Source organism: Lineus longissimus, chromosome 5 (assembly GCF_910592395.1).
Source record: "Lineus longissimus chromosome 5, tnLinLong1.2, whole genome shotgun sequence".
Taxonomy (NCBI): domain Eukaryota; kingdom Metazoa; phylum Nemertea; class Pilidiophora; order Heteronemertea; family Lineidae; genus Lineus; species Lineus longissimus.
This window is the reverse complement of record NC_088312.1, coordinates 10,341,082-10,365,561: the sequence shown is the minus strand read 5'-3', so window position 1 is coordinate 10,365,561 and position 24,480 is coordinate 10,341,082. Positions and strand designations below refer to the sequence as shown.

General features: G+C 41.4%; 1 protein-coding gene across 1 annotated transcript in view; it reads right to left on the bottom strand.

Annotated features, from left to right (window-relative positions):
• Positions 1–2,118: 2,118 nt before the first annotated feature.
• The window catches only part of LOC135488291 (ribosomal protein S6 kinase alpha-3-like), a 36,339-nt gene continuing 13,977 nt past the window's right edge, over positions 2,119–24,480 (bottom strand). The window contains exons 4-20 of the mRNA XM_064772838.1: positions 20,773–20,854; positions 18,888–18,968; positions 17,821–17,900; positions 15,089–15,195; positions 13,947–14,127; positions 13,256–13,326; positions 12,997–13,085; positions 12,416–12,577; positions 10,714–10,850; positions 6,259–6,309; positions 5,696–5,860; positions 5,218–5,376; positions 4,896–5,057; positions 4,542–4,618; positions 3,958–4,075; positions 3,112–3,255; positions 2,119–2,712 (exon numbers count right to left, since the gene is read on the bottom strand). Coding sequence (XP_064628908.1) covers positions 2,587–2,712; positions 3,112–3,255; positions 3,958–4,075; positions 4,542–4,618; positions 4,896–5,057; positions 5,218–5,376; positions 5,696–5,860; positions 6,259–6,309; positions 10,714–10,850; positions 12,416–12,577; positions 12,997–13,085; positions 13,256–13,326; positions 13,947–14,127; positions 15,089–15,195; positions 17,821–17,900; positions 18,888–18,968; positions 20,773–20,854 — 1,992 coding nt within the window. The 3' untranslated portion in view covers positions 2,119–2,586. The remainder of the gene's footprint in view (positions 2,713–3,111; positions 3,256–3,957; positions 4,076–4,541; positions 4,619–4,895; positions 5,058–5,217; positions 5,377–5,695; positions 5,861–6,258; positions 6,310–10,713; positions 10,851–12,415; positions 12,578–12,996; positions 13,086–13,255; positions 13,327–13,946; positions 14,128–15,088; positions 15,196–17,820; positions 17,901–18,887; positions 18,969–20,772; positions 20,855–24,480) is intronic.

Genomic DNA, 24,480 nt, shown 5'->3' with positions numbered 1-24,480 from the left:
TATGATACATCGCTTGTGGAGTACCGTGTACACTCATCCTGACAATATCACTTTTTTCATCACGCCGTTTCACTCGATACACACTTACTCCCTCAATGGAGACATGCGTAAGAAGTCGTGTTGTAGGCCCTGTTTGCAAGAGGATGAGCGTACACTGTACTGGATACTGAGCTGAGTCTAACCTCATCAGATTGAGAAACTTTTTTGTGAAAGTATGAAGTTCCTTCGTGGATCTTTTATTTTCCAGATGCCAGAGTTCTGACTAGACCGGTAGGTAGGAGACCATCCTCAACTGATAGAGATGTAGTATTAAATGATGAGGTCAACACTTCAACATTTTGCCAAGCTCAATATTCAGTTATACATGTAAACACATTAGCACAAAATAATTAATTAGTCAATTGATATTCTTTATTGTCCTCTCAAAGAGCCCACCAGTTCAAAATAATAAAATAGAAATAAAAAATTTATCAACAAAATCACCTACTCAGCGGAACACCCCTGCGATATCATACCGATAATCAAGATTCAAAAACATAGACTGAATCAATAAATTTGCACATGATTGATATTGATACTATGAAGAGAATACAAATATTTACATTTGGATGACGTCTGCTCCCAATCCAATCAAGGCGGTTATGTTGTCTGTACAGTTTTATTACAATAAGATGAATCTATCTAAGCCTTGATCAGATTGCGAGCAACCGTTTTTATCTTTACACAGTTTAAAGCGATCAGCCCACAACTATCTCAAAAATATTTTTGACCGTAATGACGCCGTTAAAGATATACGATAATTTTTATCATTTTGAAAAATAGCAATCTGTCATCTCGAATTTTTGTGGGCTGAACTCTACAATATTTTCGGATTCATTTCACTTCTTCCTTTTCAATTTTGCACATGTAACCTTTACACATTACATCACTGTTATACCATACTACGTTTTTGTGATCGACATTCGTCCAACGAAATACCACGGCCCTAAATGTCTTCTTCACCAATTTATTATGTATACATTCGTTGAATATAAAGCTATTTTTGCATCATATTGTCCCAAGGGTCCAGTTGACCCAGCGAAAACGAAAATATTGAGATTATTTTCAAAAGGTATTTGATTCCCTCCCTAAAACTATTTCGATCAGAATGATACACCGAGCCCCAAGTCACGAAATGAATGTAAGAGATACACTCATGGAGGTGGTTTCAAAATGAGGCTCATGCCCAGGGCTATACGAATGTGGAGATAACTCGGGTCCAGACGCCCCAAGTGTGACACGATACCCATTTCGATGCGATGGGTCACCGATGTTTTCTAGAATATCAGATCCCCGACGATCTTCCCAAAAAATGCTTGGTTAACAATCTAGTACATGCAATCTTAGATAGCATACGGTACACCACATACTTTGTATGGCAACATCAGCAATTTTGGGAATTTACGGTGAATCAAACGAGTGATCAGATCTAGTCTCAAAGCACAAACCTTGCTTTCTTTCTGGGATAAATAAACTACTAGCCTACACATCATGCATTTGTTAATCATATCATTACAAGTTTTGTTATGAAAAACTGAAGAAAATTTGAGAAATGTTTTAAAAGTTCCGATTTTTCAGAAGTGCATGACTGTGGTGAACCCACTATCTTTCCTCACCACGGTATATGAAGTGATTGGCACAGTTGGTCAGCTAACACATCTGTGTTACCTCCATTCCTTTTCAAAGTTTGCGTTGTCACGATGCAATTGCTTTAATCAACTTCATCAGCATTCTTATCAAAAGAATACAGCACCTGTTCATGTGATAATTAGTCGTGGATAATGAAACAAGCAGACTGTTAGGGCATTTATCCTAAAGGCTTCAGTTAGTTTGGCTCTAAATGGTTAACTACAAATGAAAATAAAGTCTCCAGAATGTTGCACTGATAAAAAATTTCTCAAAAAAACTCGTCCTTCAAGGGTCAACTGGTACAACAAAATCGAATCCAATATGAATGCTTTAGGTTTTTTCTCTTCTCAAGTTCGCCGAATGTACAATTCTTGATTCAAAATGATGCATTCTGCCCACAAAATGTATACGATAACTGTAAAACGTGAAATGTAGTTGGCGAATTTCTTCCATTTTCAAATGTGGAAGACTAAATATTGCGATTGCTGCTGAAATTTTATGTCGTATGCACTACAGATGAAGTTTCGTGCTTTTTAAGTTCACGTTTGACAGTGCATGCCCAAAAATTAAGCGCTAGCCCATGTTCTAAGGTTTACAGCAGCTCTTTCTACAGAATGAATACATGTAGTTCTCTATGCTATGCACAGTGCTCTAAACAAAATGTAAAGTTCACCATACAGTATGATTGTACAGGTCTCTCGACCAACTGAAAATAACATTCAGCCAACTTGACAAGAAAAAATCAACCCAACACAAAGACTTTTCTTCACGAAGTCCTTTTATTTATCACATCACAGTTCCTAGAATGGCCACAGTTCGTGCAGTCTGTCGTTGTCGTACCCTAACAAAATCGCTGGGATCACCTGATCCTGATCAAATCCACAAATGAGCCGAAGTATTTCACCGAAATAAGAAAATCTAGACTTCTGTTGAACTCTTGGGTCGGTTCTTTCCACGCCTCTGGGCTAAAAATGATGCTCCAACCGGCTCCAGGACAGGTTTTGGACTTGAGTTTAAAGCTTTGAATGTAGCCATCATGGCACCCTGCAAAACATATGAGAAAGGAAGGATTGAATCAGTAAGTAAAGACAGTTCAAAGGCAGCGATGCTGGTCAATATTGATTGATATTTCATTGAAAACCATGAGAAGTCCTTTCCCGACACTGGTATCACTTTAGCACAACAGCAGGCAACTCAACCAGGCGTTACATATGGTAGTCACTAGTGGTGACGGCCTTGACTTGGAGCAGTCAAAATGGCACACAGACAATAGTACGAAAGCATAAACCCCCACTGGAATCCTGAATGTTTTCATGAACCTGACAGCAGAGCTTATTGTTTTTGTCATTTCCATTAGATTTCTTACATGATTTTAGTGTCAAAGCTAGATAATGCCAGGGAAATCAAATGCCCAGGATATCAGATATCTATCTTGTACCGTACCTTCACTAATTGTAAGTTGGCATCCTGGAGAGTGAGTCTCAGCTGTGGTAATTGTTCCCTATTCACGATCCACGGGTGGGCCAACACCTGACTCACACTGAGTCTTGAGGCTGGGTCAATGTGCAGCATTTTCTTCACGAGGTCCTGGAAACAAGAGGTCAAATACTTTCAGACCCAAACCCAACTATATATGTTCCTAAGAAGGAAAGTTAGTCGAAGATGACACGGCAAAATGTACTCGTCTCAACCTATAAAGGCCTTTGTGCAATGTAACTAGGAAGGGACATCTAAGAACTAAGTAGTGTAACTAAGAAGGAATGTCTAAGAACTAAGTAGTGTAACTAAGAAGGGACATCTGAGAACTAAGTAGTGTAACTAAGAAGGAATGTCTAAGAACTACGTTACATTGTGTAACTAAGAAGGAACTGCAACAAAGTAAGGTAGTTGCAGTAAGAAGACACTTCAAATAACTACGTAAAGTAGTGTTACTATTAAGAACTAAGTATAGAGTGTAACTAAGAAGGAACATTGTTTAAAAGAGCCTATGATGAAGTAAAATGTGACACCGGACAAGTGACCTTCATGATGACCTTCATGATATATTCATCACATGCCTCGAGAGAGAAATAGATTAGATAGACCTAATTAAAATAGATCTAATGATCTATTCATGCAGAGAAATAGATCAGATGAGCGTAATCAAATAGATCTAATGATAATCTGTCTTGGCCAGTTATGATTTTTTTCTTCTTCTTCAGCATACACTCCCAAGCAGAGTGAAACCTCTTGTTGAGAAATGGTGCGAGGTCAACGAAAAAGTTTGCTCAGCAGGCTGTGTTGACCAACCTTTGCCAAAGGAGAGACCGAGTCCCAGTTGCCCCCGATCAGGGTAAACGAGCCTCCGCCGATTCTGGCCAGGATGTCCTTTGGTGTGTCGTCGGGGCCGTTGGCAAACGGTGTAGTCCTGGAAAAGAAGACATCAAAGTACTTTCTCAGTTGTTTTCAAATGAGCAATCATCAAATCAATAACACTTCAGAGGCTTTTCTGTCCGCCATATTTTTTCAATGAATCGCCGCATCAGTACTAAAAAAGTTCTGGAAAATGTACTGTTGTGCTGTCGACTATGAAATTTTATACTACGGTACGGAAAACTTCCACGGGGCAATATACAAGTACAGCAGAACCCTGAAGAAGACCAAGGAAAACGTGGATGGATAACATCAAAGAGTCGACTGGCCTCGCAACACCTCAACTTATCCGGAAGGCCGAAAACAGATCTACTTGGGCATGCATCACTGCTGCCAGCTGCCATGGTGCCCCTACAGCCGTAGGCCATGGGTCTTAGTAGCAGTAGTAGTAGAACTTCCCCAGTCCCAAGGGTATCTGTGATAGAAACGTTCCACTGTATTGGGTGTCTTCACCAACCTACCCTGCCAGCATAGTGTAGAGCAACACCCCTAAACTCCAAACATCACACGCTGCATCGTAACCTTGTTTCTTCAACACCTACAACATGAAGAAAATAACTGAAATAACGCAAGCAAAACAAACATACGACAGCTATAAAAGTGATTGCGTGTTCAGACAACTCTCTTTGTCTACAGCAAGTTTCTGAATTGTGGAATAAAAGGGGTAAGTGAGCAGTAGAGATGGTCAGTATTTAGAAAAGTATTCAGTAGTGGGATTATATCAACGCATATCATCTAAATAAGACAGGTAGTTCCTATGTAAAGGGCTCTGATAGGACTGACAAATTCTATTATGGTAGAAATGCAACTCGTACCTCTGGGGCCACAAAATTTGCTGTGTAGCACGGCGTCATGAGCAGACCATTTTCCGCCCGAAGCTGCTTGGCGAAGCCAAAGTCACATATTCTCAGGCTCTCCGGTGAATAGCTTTTGTCTGCATAGAGGATGTTGGAGGGTTTTAGGTCGCGATGTACCACCTGAAAAACAATCACAACAATGAAAGAAATTGTAGGGCAAAATAGTCACCAGACATAACTACAATCATCTCCAAGACTGTGCTCTGTCTGAAGCTCAACAAAGACCTCCAGACGTGTTTCGCCTCATATATACTTTTGAATCCACACATTTCCTACTTACCCCATTAGTATGGAGGTAGGTGACACACTTTGCAATCGTCTGCAACACGGCACTCGCTTCTCGCTCGGAGAAAAATTTCTGTCGGAGGATTTTGTCCAGCAGTTCTCCACCTCGCATCCATTCCGTCACCAGGTAAACTTTATCACCATTGTCATAGACCTGAAAGAAAACGGAGAATGTTGTAAAATCTGAAATGTCTTCTCCTACGTTTGGTCTTGGGGTCATTTTTTCAAATGAATGGCAACAACATGGATTAGAGAGGCTTTATGACTCCATTTCCCGCCAAGGCCGGAAGCTAATCATGTTTCACATGGACAGTGTAGCCGCATGTTACCTTGTATCATGTCACATTCGAGCACGTGGCAATTGGTAAAGTGGTTTGCCCTTAGTGACAAGTCTGTGTGCTGAAAAACCGTAAACCAATTCACTATGACACTTAATGTGGGGGGCCGGGGGTTATAACTCTCACAATACTTACATCTCTGAGTGTGATGATTGTGGGATGTTGTCCGTATCGGAGGAGGATCTCCACCTCTTCCCGAGGGTCTCGCTTGTCGCGTGACATGATCTTTACCGCAAACTCCTGCCCAGTCAGTCGGTGCACACACTTTTTGCATATTGAATAAGAACCCACTCCTATCTCCTGCAAAAGGGAACATTTTATGAGCAAAAGATATCAAGTGACATATCAAATACATGTACCTCAAATTTGCTACATGCCACTGATACTAGAGCATGCTTCGTCAGGGGGAGGAATAATTTCTCCATACTTGGCATCATCAACCAAATGTCCAGTGTGTAATACTTGTTCATGTTGCTTTTATAATTGCTGAAGGGGGGGGGGGGCTGAGGGAGACAAAAACTTATCGACTCATTTGTGACAGCGAGTAAGCTGAGCTGAGCTGATCGCCCATAAAGATTCACAACTAAAGGCGAAACTTTTTATCATAGTCATGGTTTAGTTTTTTTACGTCTCATTAGTACAGGACCGAGCTTTTGGTAACTTTTTTTTGACAAAGCTCAGTGAAATCTTTAACTTACCTCATGTACTTCATAGTCTTCCAAGAAATTTTTCGTTTTCACACCAGGGAGCTGAAAGGATGTATGAATATTCCGTTAAATTGAGTGAGCAAATTTAACCATAGATTCTTGCAGATGCCTTCACACGCTTTTGAGAGGTTTTTTCCAGAACGATATTGGTTTCAAAAGCAGGTTATGCCAACTTCACATGTAAATCACTGGGAAGGGTAAATATAAACACACTACTTAAGATGGGTTTTTTTGATGGCCTAGAACACAGTCTTTCTGCAAATATGATTTGGCATGGAGTGAATAAACAGGAAGATGACAACTGTCCAATTTTTGTGAGATTTCACAACACAGCACATATCACCGTAGGGAGGTAGTTTCAAGCGAATCACTCTGGAAAGGGGAACACAGGCCAAGTGAATCACTCTGGAAAGGGGAACACGGGCTAAGTGAATCACTCTGGAAAGGGGAACACAGGCTAAGTGAATCACTCTGGCAATGGTCTGAAGTGAGTCACGTGAAGGAGTGATGGCACACTGCACAACCAACGGACAACCAGCCACCAGAAAGACAACCTGCTCAAACACCAAAACTGACCTACAATACAACAGGATTCGCTTTTGTAAAATTCTAACTCTTTCAAATTCAATGCCAAAGACATTGTTATCAATGATTTTTAAACATTATGTCTAGAGAGTTAGAGTGCATCATGATGTACCTCCCCTCCCCTAGCTTAAAATCCTCACACCCATCATGATCCCACACCCCCGCATCATTCATCTACCACCCCAAACCTTTTACTCCAGAATAGAAATGATAACATCTCAATTGCCTCGACCAAGAATCATCTGACTTCTACAAACGACCATCCCCTCCCCTCCCCCTCTCTTACACACACCGATGTTAAGCCACTCCATCCCTGCTCTTAATCAGGAATCATCCTTTGCAGTTTTCAGTCTTGAGCCTCTTTCTTCTACAAGATCATCACATCGCATATCAAGAAGAAACTTCTTGCCATGTTCTTTGGACTGTTTCATCTCCCACCTTCATCCCCAATATGTCATCTACCTAAGTGCTGACATCACCTGACATCAAAGTCTATGATTAAACTTTAATGAATAGCAATGCATCTGTCCCTGCTTAGCTTTCAGTTACATCACGTCAATGTCGTACCAGTGAGAGCTGGATTGTAGAGCCACATTTGAGAAATAGCCAGTGCCACGGCATTGGGCAAGTTGACATTAAAAGACTTCATTCAATACTTTCAAGCAAATGATAGCTTGAGAAAAGCATGATAGAAATGTCTAGCTGTACCAGCAACTACCACCCACACTATTCCTTGATCCACAATCCTCGCCCCCACACCCCTACCATTATAGCAGGCTCTATTCTACCAATCAAAAGGCCCACACCCACTCAAAATCGAAGGGAATTTCCTGGTCTTTATACTCCGGGAAATCTTTTTTAAAGTTATAAAATGTTGCCGGTGGATAACTTTTTTATCTGCCTTTGCCTACAACCAAAAACACATTATATGTTTTTGCTACAACTTATTTCCACTGAAACCAATTGGGTGAAAAGTTCTATTTGGTCAAACTGTCCCAGAATGTTTACACCTATTGCAAAGTAGAGCAAAGAAACAAATTCAGACTTTATTTTCCCAAAGATAAAAGAAATCAGATGAGCACGAGATTATTTTCAGAGGCTTCGGTCAACCGGGTGAGCAGGATCCATCGGGGGCAGAGTCCAGGAGAGGAAAAACTATTACCTTTTTGTGTTTGCCCTGGTGTATGGGGGAGCATGAAAGAGAAAGACTCTAGTTGAGATGATCGGTCTATGTTTAGGCAGCCTTGGTCACGCGGTCGTTGGTGTGTACCCAAATCTCAGCTTCAATCACTTCAAACGCTCTACTGAGTTTTCGATTTGCGCAACAATGCTTAGGTGCGAATAGTCTCATGTGTAGTGAGATTGTCTACAGTCGGGAAGGAGACCATCACAAGCGTCTTGTTTGTCTAACTTGGATGGTGTCGGGCCTCGAGTTGAAAAATTATCCGGGCACCCACTTTAGAGCCATTTTGGCCTAAAAGGTATTGGATAATGTGAAGGAAGAGTTGAGAGGGCAGGCATGGGAAGTAGGCTATTTTAGAAGGAACCGATGCCTTGGTTAAATTCAAGCTCTGCAAGGTATTTTGTTTGCATTGGCAGCAAGTTCTTTGAACAAGATGTCGATACCATGTTTCTCTGTTGCCTTGTGAAATGTTTGAGGTGACAGGTGACAGGTGCTGATACAATATTATTTGCTAGTCAATAGATATTTTCTATATCCCAATGACCAAAACACACCTCGAGCACATCCTTAAAGATTTCACAGACAATGGCTAACATTTATAAAGACTAGTAAATGCTTTTACTACAGTTTTCTACAGAGATGGCTAGTGTAAATGTACATGAAGTAAAAGCATTTACTAGTCTTTTATAAATATCAGCCAATGCCACTGCCGATCATTTTACTGAGATCACAAGGTGATGGAATACTACAGGGTTATGACAGGAAGGGATGTATACCCCAGGTGATAGTACATGGCACTGCTGCTCTGGTTTGGTTTGGTCCAAGTATTTGAAAGGCACAAATTCATTGGGACTCGGGATGCCGTGTTTCAAGTGCGGACTTGATGACAAAACACCATCCAAACAGTTCACCATGGACTCTGTCAGCTCATGAATTGAGAATCAGACTCATGGTTTCTGTCAACAAATGCTGGACTGCAAAGATGATCGAGAGTGGCCCACACAATCAAACACAGATGATAACAGCTCAGAACCAATCATTAGATTATCTCCATATTCACGAGTCGTATATCTGTTTTTTGCCACTCGGGCTATCGCCCCAGACATGATCGATCACTTCAGGTACACACCAGTGATGGGAAACCAAGGCTGGACCTGTTGAGTGTAGTGTGGATGCTGGTGGGAGGAGATCGAGTGCAGAGAGTAGGGAGGCGGTGATTTGGTTAGGATAGTGCAATATTCAGGTTAATAGAAGGTGGAGGGGTGGAGGCAGTGCAGTGAGCACATGAGGACAACAGACATGGAATCCAAAACTAAAATGAATCAGCGAATCTGCAAATATCTGCACTGCTTTAACACACGTTGGCCGTGTGGAAGCGTCATATTGTGAAAAGACTGACACTACAGTGTCAGGATGAGTAGATAGCAACAGCAACTTCGAGGAAACAGTAAATACATTAACTAGTATAGGCCTGATAGTATAACAAAGATCCCCTTGCAAAAGAAATTTGATGATGTGAAAAAAACTCGCCTCAAACAATAATTACTTCCACATATTATCAAAGTCATCCAGACTCACTTCCTATGATCTATGTCATTGCACATTTTCTGATGCATCAAAGAAGCACTCTCCTGTGCTACTCTTTCTTTAGGCCACACCAATGCAATACCTTGGATTGCGGGCCAACCTGCAAATTGATTTCCCCAATGTTGAACGAAAGCAGTTCTTTCATAAAATCCACCAACCAGCATCAAAAGTCACCTACTGACTCGCCTTCCTCTGATGAAGAGAACTTTTGTCTCGCCCACCATCCAAACCACAGTATTAAATTGGTGTGGCGTCAAAACAATAACACAGTGCAGAGCAAGAAGCATTTATCACGACATGACTGAACACACTGAAGCTCAAGGACATGTAACCACCAACAACCAAACAATACTCAGCGATGAAGCAAACCAGGTGAACACCAAGACACAGGAACACTGACCAAGAACCACTGTGTACAACAAGAACAACACAAAACATACAGGTGGGACAATTTCGTATAGCGATTCACTGCAAATTACACTTCATCAAAAGCTCCTGAGGAAGTGACCACTCCTCACTCTTTGCCCAATTGACTACTCTGAGATTCACTGCAAATTACACTTCATCAAAAGCTCCTGAGATAGAGACCACTCCCCATTCTTTGCCCAATTGACTACTCTGAGACAGTAAGTTCTGGAAAATTACAGCAAAAATCGTCATGTAGATACTCAGTGGACATGAAATGCCCGGGTTAAAGTGGAGTAACTCTATAGTTTTAACTTTATTGCCTGCAAAACTTCCCAGGAGGTCGAGAGAATAAGCAATGAACACAAGAGTGAAGGCTGGGTTACCCACGGTACCCCCAAGCAGTTGGACCTGCCTCATTATTTGACAGAGGCACGTAGGCATTGTGGAAGTGGGGGGGGGGGGGGGAGGAACAATCACCCCATCTAAAAAATATTTCAAACCGTGAATATCCACTATAATTTAGGAAAATGACCCCCACTATGAAAATCTTGGCTATGCCTATGCGACACTGTATTATTAACCACATACAGAAAATAGTCTGTCGTAGATTGTCCTTGCTATAAAGTAGATGGCCCTATGTAGCATAGCCAGTTGGCAAACACACATATTTGGTATTTACTCACATTTTTCAGTCCACATCCGTTGTCAGTATGCGAAGTCGGCACAGACTGTGAACCATCTTCCAGCAACATCGGTGCGATGTAACTGAAACCTCGGAAGAGTTCATGTGCAGTCGCACTGGGCGGAATGCCTGGAGAATCTGTAGAAAGAAATAAACATCGTTACTCCTGCCGTTCTCTTTATTCAGAGCTTAAATGCTCTTTATTCAGAGCTTAAATGCTCTTTATTCAGAGCTTAAATGATGTTGTATATCAAAGTAACTGCTTACCAAAGTATGTTAACTGTTTTATTTCAAGATTTCATTCAATAGGAATCAATAATCACCAAGGTATGAAATTGAAATTTCACTGGCAACAAACTTGAAGTTGATGTGAGTGCTTGCTTTGCCCTACAAGTTGATGTGTTTTCAAGTCAATCAAATCCTACTTTAGCAGAGGAACTTTTCAAGCGCAGCGAGCAGAACAATTTCAATTTGGACATTGTATTATACTCAACGAATTTAAAATTGTATTGAACTGTTTTAACCAGAGGGCTATAGATGACATCGCTCTTTATCAATGACACATTAAAAAATTCATCGCACAGCACAACGTTCCATTAAACTGACATCACATTCATCGCTGCAACTCGAAAGTGCATGCGGCCCATTAGAACTTTAACCAAGATACTGAACAGCGCCACTTTACGGTTGTCGATAATCTCAATAAAAGGTCCACAATACATATCATCAGGGTTGACATTCACATGATTATAATAGGTTCAAGTGTGGGGTTTAGAGACGGATATCAACAATTGTAGAGAATTCAAATGAGCTGCTCTATCGGCAGTAAAACCTGAGCACTTTCGACAGAAAACCCTTTTATACACTTGGGTGGAGTAAGGAAAGTTTGACAAATAGATCTGCCAACAGTTTTGGGTTCACAGTTGGGATGGAAGCAGGGACCTCACGACCAATAGTCACAGACCCAAGAGACTACATCACTGTGGTTAGGAAAATAGACCTGCCAACAGTTTTGGGTTCACAGTTGGGATTGAAGCAGGGACCTCACGACCGATAGTCACAGACCCAAGAGACTACACCACTGCGGTTAATTACCATACTGTGACTTAAATCCCCCTTCCCCTAATCCTCTTCATGCTTAGAGGCACACCAGACTTCTATCATCAGTATCTGCCCCCATTGATCAGCAGCAAGTGTGCAGATCTTTCCAAAAGGCCAGACCAAGCTGCCTATTGTGATTTCTGATTTAATGTTTCCAGAGCAACATTCTGTTTTCACTACTACAATACATGGAGATGCTATCCCCACCCCAAACTCCACCCCAAACCAAACCCCAAACCAGACCCCAAACTCCACCCCAAACCAAACCCCAAACTCCACACCAAACCAAACCCAAACTCCACACCAAACCCCAAACTCCACCCCAAACCAAACCCCAAACTCCACCCCACCCCAAACCAAACCCCAAACTCCACCCCAAACCAAACCCCAAACTCCACCCCAAACCTGGTGAAACAGAAGTTTCACTTCCACTAGCATTGGCATACAGGTCATTATAGCACATACAAGACGGCACACCACATCATCAAGGTACTAGATTTGACAGTCACAACCGATATAATCATTCCAAACTGTTTTTGATATACCTGAAAGGATTAAATTTGAAGTGCACAAACAGGCAGCGCAAATTGACGATACCGCACCTTTTGGTGTTTTTGATGTGAATTCTGTATCGAAGTAGAACGCATCGTCTACTCGGCTGACAGCAGGCTTGAACGGCGGGTTCATGACTCTCTTCATCAGTTTGTCCCAGTCGATCGTCGAGAAGAACGCGTGTGGTTTGATGTCCTCGACACCGCCTTGTCCTGAAATAACGGCAAGAGTTAGAGAGGGACGCTAGTCCTAACATTGCGGGTGGGTTCATACCCGACACTTGAGCTACAGTTTGTGATATTGGGCAAGCAAAAGACCCTGCCAAGTGGAGAGTCTAGTTATTGGCTGATATGAATAAAGTCTAGCAAATGCTTTTACTTCAATTTTGTACAGAAAGGCTTAGTGTAAATGTACATGGAGTTTTAGATAAAAGCATTTGCTCGTCTTTATTCATATCACCCATTGAGTCACGGAGGCGTAACTAGGCCACCATAGGGCAAAGAGAAAAGAGGCCAAAGACTCGGTGAAAAGATATGTTCAACTTTCAACAGTATTGCAGAATCATTTATCTTTGAGGACACTCCAGAGCACACCAAGTTTCAAAGTCGAGTCTATGAAAGCAGTGTATTACCTAGTCGATTTGCTGGATTTCTTTTAAATAGTGCTCTTAACAACGACTGTGCCTCTGGACTCAGGAACTGAGGCATCCCGAGTTTGGCCCTAAAAAATAAGGAAAAGATACACAAAATGTCAATAATAAGAAGCCATGTATTTAATAGGATATCATGATGTAATTGACACCAATTAAAGGCCATTTCTTCCGGAATAACAGCAATTATAATCGCAGGCCCCAGCAACGAAAATCACTTGTTTATACAGCAATAACTTACTTGAGGATCTGGGTCATTGTCTCCTTTCTGTTGCTGCCTTGGAATGGCAATGAGCCAGTCAACATCTCAAACTGAAAGACAAGAAAGTCATGTTATTACATAAAGCCACATTGCACCTCTTCTGGAACCTGGTGACCCCAAGGGGGAATCATAAACAACCTATGCTTCAGAACACTGGATTATGCTGCCAGATTTGTTCCAATTTCTTGAAAAGCAAAACCTTTAACGATACACATACAGTGCTGCCATCTTTTTGATGACACAGTATTTATAATTCTATGAAGAAGGACAAAGAACGGCCGTCTCTTGATTGCAAATACAGGAGGTAAAATGAAGAAGTATTTATTAGCTATGATAAGAACGACCTCCAATCAATGTTGTTGATAATTTCTGCAAAGAAGGAATGTTCAAGACGATTTGGGACAGAAAGCTTGGTTAATTCATGAATCAGTTTATAACAATGTGATAGGGTGCCAGGCTCTATCCACGGTTTTATGACAAATTCGGAGTATATTTAGTCTGATATCAACTGGGGAAAAGGTCATCGTCCGACATCAATGAAAAGAACAAAACAGGGCATGACGATACCAGCCCCATATGTGAATGTCACGCAGAAGACAATTCCGAGGTTGGAACCTGAGCTGTGACTCGTTTGACTGATCAAGCATGAAAGCCAATCATCTCTACCCACCATTAAGACACCGTACGACCACCAGTCAGCTGCCGTACCATGTCCTTTACGATTAACCACCTCTGGCGCCATGTATTCCACTGTTCCGCAGAACGAATAGGTTTTCTTCTCTTCGAATATTGATTCTTTGCTCAGGCCGAAATCGGTCAGTTTCACATGGCCATCCGCGTCGAGGAGTATACTGCGGAGAAGAAAGAAAATGAGACGATGACGAGACAAGTTTTTCATGAAATCACACAACCTTTCCCCAACCAAATATTCAGGGTGAAAGATATGATCGACGCAGTTTCGTTTATGACATTGTTTCGAAGGTACCTTGCATCACAACATCTGCGGTTCCCTCGGCAACCTAATTCTACACGATCGTCTACCAAGAAACTGCAATCTGGACAAAAAGACGTGTTGATGGTTTCCATAGAATAGACACTGGAAAGCGTTGAATTTATAATACCAGACGACCACAGACTCCATTTGTTTTGAAAAGGCAATTCTTATCCACAGTTACCAGAACGCTGCTACAACATTATTTTTTACAAGACTCTCTAGATGGCTCTAAAAATATATCTCTTGACGATTTTGCTCATTTTATTGACTTCTTGTTGTGTTAGATCAACACTCTCTGTTCATGCCATATGTCATTTGGCGATTCTGTCCGTTATGTATTAAATTTCCCTAATTTCTTTTAGATAGCATGATGCTACTGGAGAGCAGCCAATAAAAATACAGTAGAACCTCTCTTAGCGGCCACCTCTCTATTAAGGACACCGTTTTTAAGGACACTAGTTTTGGTCCCAAATTGGGTGTTTCCATTCAAATCAACCTCTGTAATCAGGACATAACTCTATTAGGGACAGCATTTATCAGTCCGGAGGGTGTCCTTAATAGAGAGGTTCTAATGTCAATGCATTTGGTCAGGCAGAAGAGTTCTATTGTACTGCTAGTTTCATCAGGGCAGAAACTTGACACTCAATTGTTCCCATCCATAACAGTTATATGTTGAGTTGAAAAGCATCCAAAAACAACAGATTTTTGTTGCTGCAATCTGCAATAATCACCCATGCGTCTTGTGACAGAAAGAGCACTTGTCGCAGAGTAAAACTGGATATCACTGGGATTGATTCATTTACAACACAAGGACTTACTTTTCAGGTTTGAGATCTCTGTATATGATTCCAACTTTGTGAAGATGGTCGAGGGCCAAGGCTAATTCAGCTAAGTAGAACTTGACGTCTTCCTCTGTGAACATCACCTGAAAAGGAAGAGCAAGAAATTGTACCTATTTGTGACACAGCTAACTCCAGGCATGAAATATTCACCAAAACCTATATCTGCAAAACTTCACGGAGTTCAGTACAGGTGCCAAACTCTTCATTGGAAAGTAGAAGTTGAAGAAAGAGAAACTTGAAATCCATATTCACCTTGTGTTAACCAATTGATTCATATGGATAAGGGGAGGGGGCATGAAGGTCTCAAAATAGCCAATGATATAATCTATCTATCAGTGGACAGGTTTTTGACAGCATCATAAAATTTTAAAGATGTTTTTGTAACATAATGATTTTGGGATGGCCCCCTCGTTCCTAAACCAACCAGAGGTTTGCATAAGGCCACGATCCCTTGAGGATGACAGACACAGTATTGTCATTACTGCTCTAGTGCACAATCAATCATCTGATTTTGTCAATACAATTACCACAGCATGAGTTTGATTTGGATGGTGCTTATTAGTACAAGACATGACATCCTAATAACTTCTATAACCATTAGAACAATTAATACAACTTTTAAAACAATTTCTTGGTATCCCTTCCAAGCCACCTCATTCTTCTCATGTTTGAGTTTGATGATTTAAAGAAGCACTTTTGAAGCGGCTCATTTACATCCCTCGGAGCACTTAAGGATGCCATGAGCGCTTTTGGAAGGGTTGACATGGAAGAGCGCTATAGAAATGACAAACAGTAACTATTGTAAACTAACCCAGTAGATCAATCCGCCATGTCCTTGACAGCGCTACATGTAGATAAAATCAGTAGATCTTGATTTATTGGATTTTTAAATATACCAACCAGACACGTAATCTGCAAATTATTCTCCGGAAACTCTATTGATTTAACCTGTGGTGTCGAGAAACCCGAATCCAAAAAACAAGGATGGCACAAATAGTATGATAATCACAATTACAGTGATCAATCCATCATCTCTGGTCAATACTTGCTCAAGCCAGTTAGTACAGGAAGCGATTAACTCGGATGGATTCACGTTAATTGGACCACAAATCAGGACAAGTAACACTGGGTTGGGTTATTGAATGTTTACCATATTCTTCCGCCGACGAATCTGTCGCAGCCACGAGGAACGAGTGGAAAGGTGGCATATTTTGATGACGATGGATTGGGTTCCCGACGGACGGTGAATGTTATGCATGCTCAAGATGCAGGATTAATACAACATTCAACAGCTGTGTTATCTGTTGGCTGTATGCAACCTGGCAGCTGAATTATAACGTCAGGAAAGCAGTGGGCAGAAATTTCCTTGAAATGCTCTGACAAAAGCAGGACTTCGAATTTGGTTTTAGTTAAAGTATGCTTTATTCAGGCAAACACAAAAGTAGATACAGAGAGAAAATTGCCAGGGCATAGGCTCGAAGCATTAGTAGCCCCTTAAGAGTCTGGTGGTCCTTTTCAGTCTCTTTGTGAGAACATGATATTACGCTATGAATCCCGACAGGACAAACAATGTTGGGCTGGATATCGAATACCAATACAGAATATTCAGTAGTCGACCATGTTGTCATAGCCAGGGAGAAATTCCAACATATTTTGATGATGATGATTGATCGATGTCCCAGCCAGCTGCTGCATACCAACGGTGCCTAAATTGGAGAATAACTGCTTGAATTATCCACAGCGAGATTAGAGAGGGGAATCTTATTTCTCATTTGAATAGAACTGTTAAAGCATCTGTGAATGTCAGCAAAGTTAATCCTTGGAGGTCCACTGGTCTAGTAATTCCAGTTTTGGCAGCTTAAGCTTGACTAGCTTGCCCTCGTATACGCTTTCAGGTCCAGAGAATCTCATTTTCCCCTGATCCAGCCTGGCGCCAAAACTAACTGGGATAGTATACAGTTGGGACGCCCGAGTTTGAGATCTGCCACGTCAACGACCTATTTTGATAGGTTATTGACCTGGCCTTGTTTGAAAGCATGAAAATATGACTCAGAATAAACGCGTGGTGAAACTCTTAATAAGTGACGTAAAGTGATCAAAAATTATTGATCACAGCCTGGCATCAACAATATCGTCTGCTTTGACTACATGAGCAAAGTGAATGAAGTTGATTAGTATTGATTACAGCACCTTGGGGATATGTGAGCACCCTGTACAAGAGGCATACAAGAGTCACGAATGTAGTGAAAGTCAGCGGCTAAGGGATGAAGTCATATTGCTTGGGCAGAAAAACACTTTATACAATATCAGCAACAAAATACTAAGCTACAGACATGTCCCTAGCCCTATTAAGATAGCACGCGTGTGACATACTTTACTCTTTCAGGAAGGATCATCGCATTTACTTCTATGTCCAAGAGCATAACACATAATCCTACATCGCTTCTTCTAACCCAGAAGTATTAACAGCTACCAGAATGATTCCCTGGGAAGTTAACCAGCAATGGACCAGCATCCGGTCAAGGGGGAGTTTGCTCCTAGTTGCCTGATGCTGCGGCTGGACAAGGATCCTAGTAAGCTCCACCTAAGGCAATGGCGCAGCAGACTTCTAGTTTCAGGCATGCCCAAGCATGGGTAACAGGACCCCACACAAGCTTCGCCGCCTTGTACACATCCGCAAGGAGGAACACTACTAGCAATCATCTCACCTCTTTTGATAATCTTGTGAATAGGTCCCCGCCTCGTAGAAATTCTAATATGAGGTATAATTTTCCCTCAGTCTGGAAGGCTGGAATAGAGATAATCAAATTATTTTTTAATCATTCTAATATCGTTGCTAATGAGGAATTATCCTCTGGCATATCAGGTTTTGAAAATCTAACGGCATGAAATCAAAAAGACTGATGATGCGATGGCCAGCTGCTGATTTGCTCATCTCCGTGACTGAATTATGTATAAATCTCACAGAAATTGATAAACCTATGTTCGAATTTAGCACATTCTCCTGCATAAAGCTCTATAGTACTTCAACTTCATGTAAATGTAAATGTTCACCTTGATACCATAGATATCAATAGCAAAACTATTACAAACAACAACATTTGTTGTGAAGTAGTTTTAAAACGGGTTCAATCGTGCCAGATCTGAAAGTTGCTGTGGAAAAGTTCAGGTTTTGTCAATAGGGGTCGACTCAATGCAATACCCCTTAAAGATGAGTGGCTTCAGCAAGTTTAAATCAAAACAGAACATGTGTTGGCCACTTACGCCTGGTCAGATTACAAGACTACCACAGTCTCTATAGAAATGTACAATGTACATGATGTGTACATCCGTTTAAAAAAACATGTCGACATCCGAATGACACAAGAGCGAGAGAACTGCATGTGAACAAAACCACTGAGTCAAGTATCCACACACAATATCCATCGGCTTATGGAAAAAAATACAATCGCTTATCCTCATGTGAGGAGGGCACAACCAAACGAACTAATGTAACAGACGTTTTTCCACGTGAGGTGTGTTAAATTACAAAGGCACAACATGAAAGAGGATATTTTTTTGGACATCAAAGGTATTCCCTTTTAGATCAATAGCAAGGACAGACCGAGTTTGATGCTAGTTTCAAGGCAAGATGCGAAAAACTTCTTCCACTCTTTAGATCGTGAATCATTTCTATATTTCATGCAACTCTCAGTCTACTCTGCAGCAATTCACTGTTAGCGTTGAACTAACAACAAGATTGACCTGCCCTGGTAAATGAAGATGTTAGCCTTACCATAGTGTAATTTAACGATGAAAGGATGGTCAACATCGGCGAGGATATCTCTCTCCATCTTTGTGCGTTGGCGGTCCCGTACTGGAAAATGGAAAGATGATATTCAATGTTAACTCTTTACATACGCTAGACCCGCGTGCGTCATAGCGTCAAAGTCCTGAATACACAGCGTCATTATTCTGATATAGTTTCCCGGGAGCGCGTCACTGACGCGGCCGTATTTCAGGTAGTGTTTACATAAGTGATATTATCTCCGTTGCTGTTCATAGTACAGGACAAAAATTTTGGGGAGTAACTAAGAATTAAATTCCGCATAAACTCATGTAATTTATTTTGAATTCTAACGAAAAGTAACCGAGAACAAGGCCTGCAAACTTGGAGAGAAAAAAATTTCTACAAATCGCCGTTAACACAAAATGTTTATAATAAAAATCTAAGTCCCAGTCACTATCATCACTTCCTACCGAAACATTGATATCTGAATCTGCAAAACCTTCAAATTCTGATCGGGAGCTCGAATCAAATAAATCTATCATAAATAAACCCAGCTGGTCCCGAACAATGCGGCACGTCAATAAAAAAAAAAGATTAAAGAAACGTTTAAAAATGGCCGACGAGGTCAACTTCCTGGGGAACCCCGCCAATACATCGTTATTATTCATGCCTCATGAATACTAAATTAGAACGGAGTGACCTGAATAGAAAATAGAAGCTTATCTCTTATTGGCCATTCAAATAGGGTCACCATGGAGCCAGCCAATAAGAAATTACGATACATTAAAGTTGGAGTAGCTTGTAGTCGGCTTGCCGGAGTTTCGCACTGTTTGAATGGAGCCGAGTAATGGCGGCTCCTGGGAGAACAGCGTAAGTTCTTTGCGCCGACCAGCGGCGGCTAGCGCATGTAAAGAGTTAAAGGAAACCAGTCACAACACATCGATAAAAATTTGGGAGTTTTGAACGGCCCTGCAAAAATCCAAGCAGGAATACGTCCTCTTTCTGATATGAGTGGTACGCAACCTTGACACTAATGCCAGAGGATGGCATAATCACGAATGCGCACCTTTCTTACAAGATAATATCAGATTATGACAGAATACTGAAAGGACAAGACTTGACTCCTCTACAGCGGAGCTGAACCAACTTGATGCACCAATCCAGGGCCATTAGCCGTCGAGCAGATTATGAGAACGCATCCTGAACGAGGATATACCACAGAATGACAAGAGAGATGGGAGGCAAGATGTGACAAGATTGACTAGTGAGATATAAGAGATGCCATAACGATGACAATCTATATGCTTTTCTCGTTTACAAAATTGGCTATTCAAGTTACCAGTTGTATTGTCAATTTCCGAGCAGATTGGATGTATTCTGTACCAGGAATTTCTCGATGGAATGAATTGCACTTACTTTCTGGACCACTCAGTATGGTTTGCTTGTTATCATACACAATTGGCTACTTAAGAAAGCAGAACATATTGTCAATTTCTTGCCCGATGGGTCTCATGTTATTAGTTTCTGTGAAAGAATCTTTAGCATACAGAACCTTGGAAAAGGGTCCTCGCTGGAGAGACGACAATGCCGCATCTGTCTACAACATGTACACTACACAATGCACTGCGCATACATGAAACTTGGGTTTTCTCCACTGGAATGCTGTAAAACCCTCATGAAGTGGCCCACATATGAGCAATTTTTGTCGCTGTGACCTATGATTATTATCACGTGCGACAAAATCTCTTGTTTGCTTATGACCTGTGATCAACATTAAATACCACAATTACCAGTTTTACCCGCAGAGGAGTGATCTCTGCTTCATGCTCAGTAATAATCGTCGCAGGCAGCAGCAACAAAAATTGCTTGTGTGCAGGGTGGTTAAGCTTACCTTTTAATGTGGCCTTTTTTAGTACTTTCATTGCATACAAGGTCCCAGCATCTGAACCAGTAATTTTTCTCACCAAGAAAACCTAAAATGAGAAAACAATCTTTCATAAACAGAGAAAATGATCAGACAAATATCCTCAACAACCCTATCTATCTAGAAAGAAGAATTGTTAAAAAAACTATGATGATAAAACCATTTCCCCAAATTTGGTACTCCAACCGTAGTGGCAGGAAAGAACTCTGACATGGAGTGAACCCAGAAGACATATAGGTGAATTAGGTCAACTCTTTACTATCAAAAGCTTTCCAGAAACTAGACTTTAAGCAAGTCGAACAACCTGCAGGCGACCAGTAGCATTTCAGCGTATTAAATAGTGGCGATGCATCGAGAATTACTTTATTTCGGTTACTAGGGCCTGGAGGCAATGGTTAGACTGAACCATCTTCACGCCTTATATAGACTTGCCACGAATTGACAACAAACAACAATAGTCATGACAACCGACGAGACCAATGCATACTTTTATTTTCCCACAGGATCGTCAACAACATATTTTATATCGCGAATCTGCTCATGGAATCCATTAACTTTTCAAGACAGTATATATGGATAAGGTGTGCTTTTTTACTAAACTAGTAATGGACTGTTGTCTATTTCACCTGAATAAGGCGCATTTGGCATTTACCTTTCCAATTTCATTTAATATACCTACAGGATTATTTCTAATCATTCATCCTAGACAGCAGCACAATGGAACATCCCTTAGCGGACACCTCTCTATTAAGGATATCCTCTCTATTAAGGACACCAGCTTTGGTACCAAATTATTTGTCTCCCTTCAATTTGATCTCTCTAATCAGGACACCTCTCTATTTAAAGGACAGTGCTTGTCAGTCCCGAGGATCTCCTTAATAAAGAGTTTCCACTGTACAAATTCACACTTAATCAGATTGACAACAACCTTCAGGCACCTCATAGCCAAAACAGCCAGCTTTGCTGGTCAAAATTGCAGCAGTCCTCAGAAAAAGGTCATGGTCCAGCACATCCCTTTATGGCAGACTAGCAGAGACCATCGCACTTCCTCTCAGGCAACAGGTGGAAAAAAATGGAGTCTACTCCTTACCAATTTGACATTACTCCGCGAGGAGCTGGTCTCCCTGCCAACCATGAAACCTTTCCCATTATAAGCCAGAGCCCATCACCGAGTCATTACCACTGAGCATGATAAATGTCTTTCTCTATAAGATACTGCAACGGTAAGCTTGCATGTATGCACGACAAAATGGTCAATTTCTCACAACACGGGAAGGCAACCTTTGAATCTGATTTCCTTTGACGGGACTAGCACGACATTGTGCAATAAGGCCTTTGGTTCGAGAGAGAGAGAGAGCGGATTGAGAAATGTGCTTTCAAAGAAGCAGATATATCATGTAGGGACTGGAGATGGAGATCGAAGATTGGTTCTGAAGTGATGCAAAGGACCACAACCGAACGTCGTCAAGTCATCTGTATCTCAAATGATGTAACACAGGACTTTGTGTATGAGCCCTGCACCTCCAAGTCGATCGATTGGACACTAGGCCATTGATGTTCAAGACGTGCCATCATGAAACACTGACTTTATACTGACTTCAAAACCATCTGACAGGCAATTACCAAGGCTCATGTTGGCTGCAAACATGATGTTGATCACTAACCTGAATAACCAACTTTCGGATCCTAGGGTCATTGCCGGCTAGCCTAGGGCTCGACACAAGCGGAGGTGATGGAGGCAATGCCCTCCTGTTCAGGCTCATTACCCTTCAAATCTTCGAATCATCATCTACGCAGCATTGCCAAGGAACCGGAAACATAACTCTGAGGCACAATGCGAGTTCTGATTTAACTAAAAACAATCCGCTTTAAGTTCAACATTCCATTATTCTTATTCCATCTTATCCAAGTTTTAAATCATTTAAATCTCCAGCAAGTTTTCTCGACAGCACCCCCAATCATTAATCCACTCTTACTGTCAAAGGCACCTGACAAGAAGGATTGCTGCCACGCAATTCCTCAACTGGCAAACGGGGAAAGTGATGAATTTCATCATCGCAACAAAAAATTGCCATGTCAATTACAGACTTTAGCACTGCAATGATAAACATGTGTCCACAGGGCAGCAAGAGGGTTAAAGTAATTCTCAACTGCTTCGGCCTAAGTCAGCTTGGTAATCCCCTCGGAGGATATTCTTCAAAGGCAGACGACAAGAATCCGTTTCACAAAGCAAAGGGGCTTGATCGTGGTTAAGCTGATATGTCAAGACTTGTGCATTGACTGATGGTATTACGATGGGTGTGCGTTCTGAAAACACAGGCCCTGAAGTGTGTAGATGGATCGGTAATGTTTTTCGGAATACAAAAATTTCAAAACCGAAAAGATGAGCTCAGCCCCACTTGAACGTTTGAGTGGACCTTATATAAATCAATATGTTCTGAATATTTTATTTGTAATTATATGGATCGCGGAAAGATCGCAATCGGGATCACGTCAACAGTGATAGTCCACGCAGGCAACGATGTCAGTGAGGTCAGTGGAAGACTCATCGTCAATCAAGTGAAATATTTGAATTGGCAGAGTTCAAAGTTGAAGAATAAAGAAACTCCAACCCAGGCTACCATACGCAAATGAAGTTAGTTCCTGCAACATTCTTTCATGATTTCAAAGTTTACCTCATGCAAGGGCCAAATATATAATTGATAAAACTGACACTCTGAGTGTAAAGCTCGTAGCACACTAGCCGCCAACTTCGGCGTTCACTGGCGTTTTTTGCCGCAAGAGCCCTGAACGCCTGAAAAATCCCTAGTCTGCTACGAACGGCATCGGCGAACGCAACTTGCCGCCACTTGCCGCAACTAAACGCCAAATATCTTACATGATTGATTTTTGACGCGTGTCGCCGCGTTTGAACGCAAGAAGAAGCCAGGTGTGCTACGGATTGCCGCCTGAATTGGCGTCGGCGGCGAGGGTATGGCCAATCAAGTATGTGTCTTGATGTCACATGATTTCAAAATGGCAGCCTTAAGTTGAGGAAAAGACGCTACTGGACGCCGATTCTGGGCAGGTGTGCTCTGACCGGGATCCACTGGCCGCCAACTTCGGCGTCGAGAGGCGTCAGCTGAACGCTTCTTGTCGCCAAAGTTGGCGGCTAGTGTGCTGTGGGCTTAAAGCATCAGAATCACTGCAATCATTTGAATCAAACATTAACGATTATCAACATCTCCCAAATGAGCAAAATTAATGAGTTACCACTCAATAAGGGACAAACAGATCATTAAACACAAACAACTCGATGGAATGATTAATTAGTGTGTAGAGAGCTCCACAACCCCAGGGAAAATAAATCAAGTTTGAGGGCTGGCAAACAGACATGACAGAGAGATGCAAAATAGAATTTTAAGCATTGGTTTCAATTGCCTTGTAACCAGAGAAAGAGAGACAGTGATACAGCATACTGGTGACCAATATTGTCATAAGTTCACAAGCCAAGGTCTTATTTTCTGCAGCTACATGATAAACAACTTCAAATCTTTTTCAGGAACGTGCAATTAGAACATCTGTAATTCCACGCTGAAACTGTGTAAGAAAATCACCGAGCTCGAAGTAGCTTATATCTAGATAGAATTGGGCTATTTTAGATAGATGCTTGCTTCATCATGTTATATTTATAGG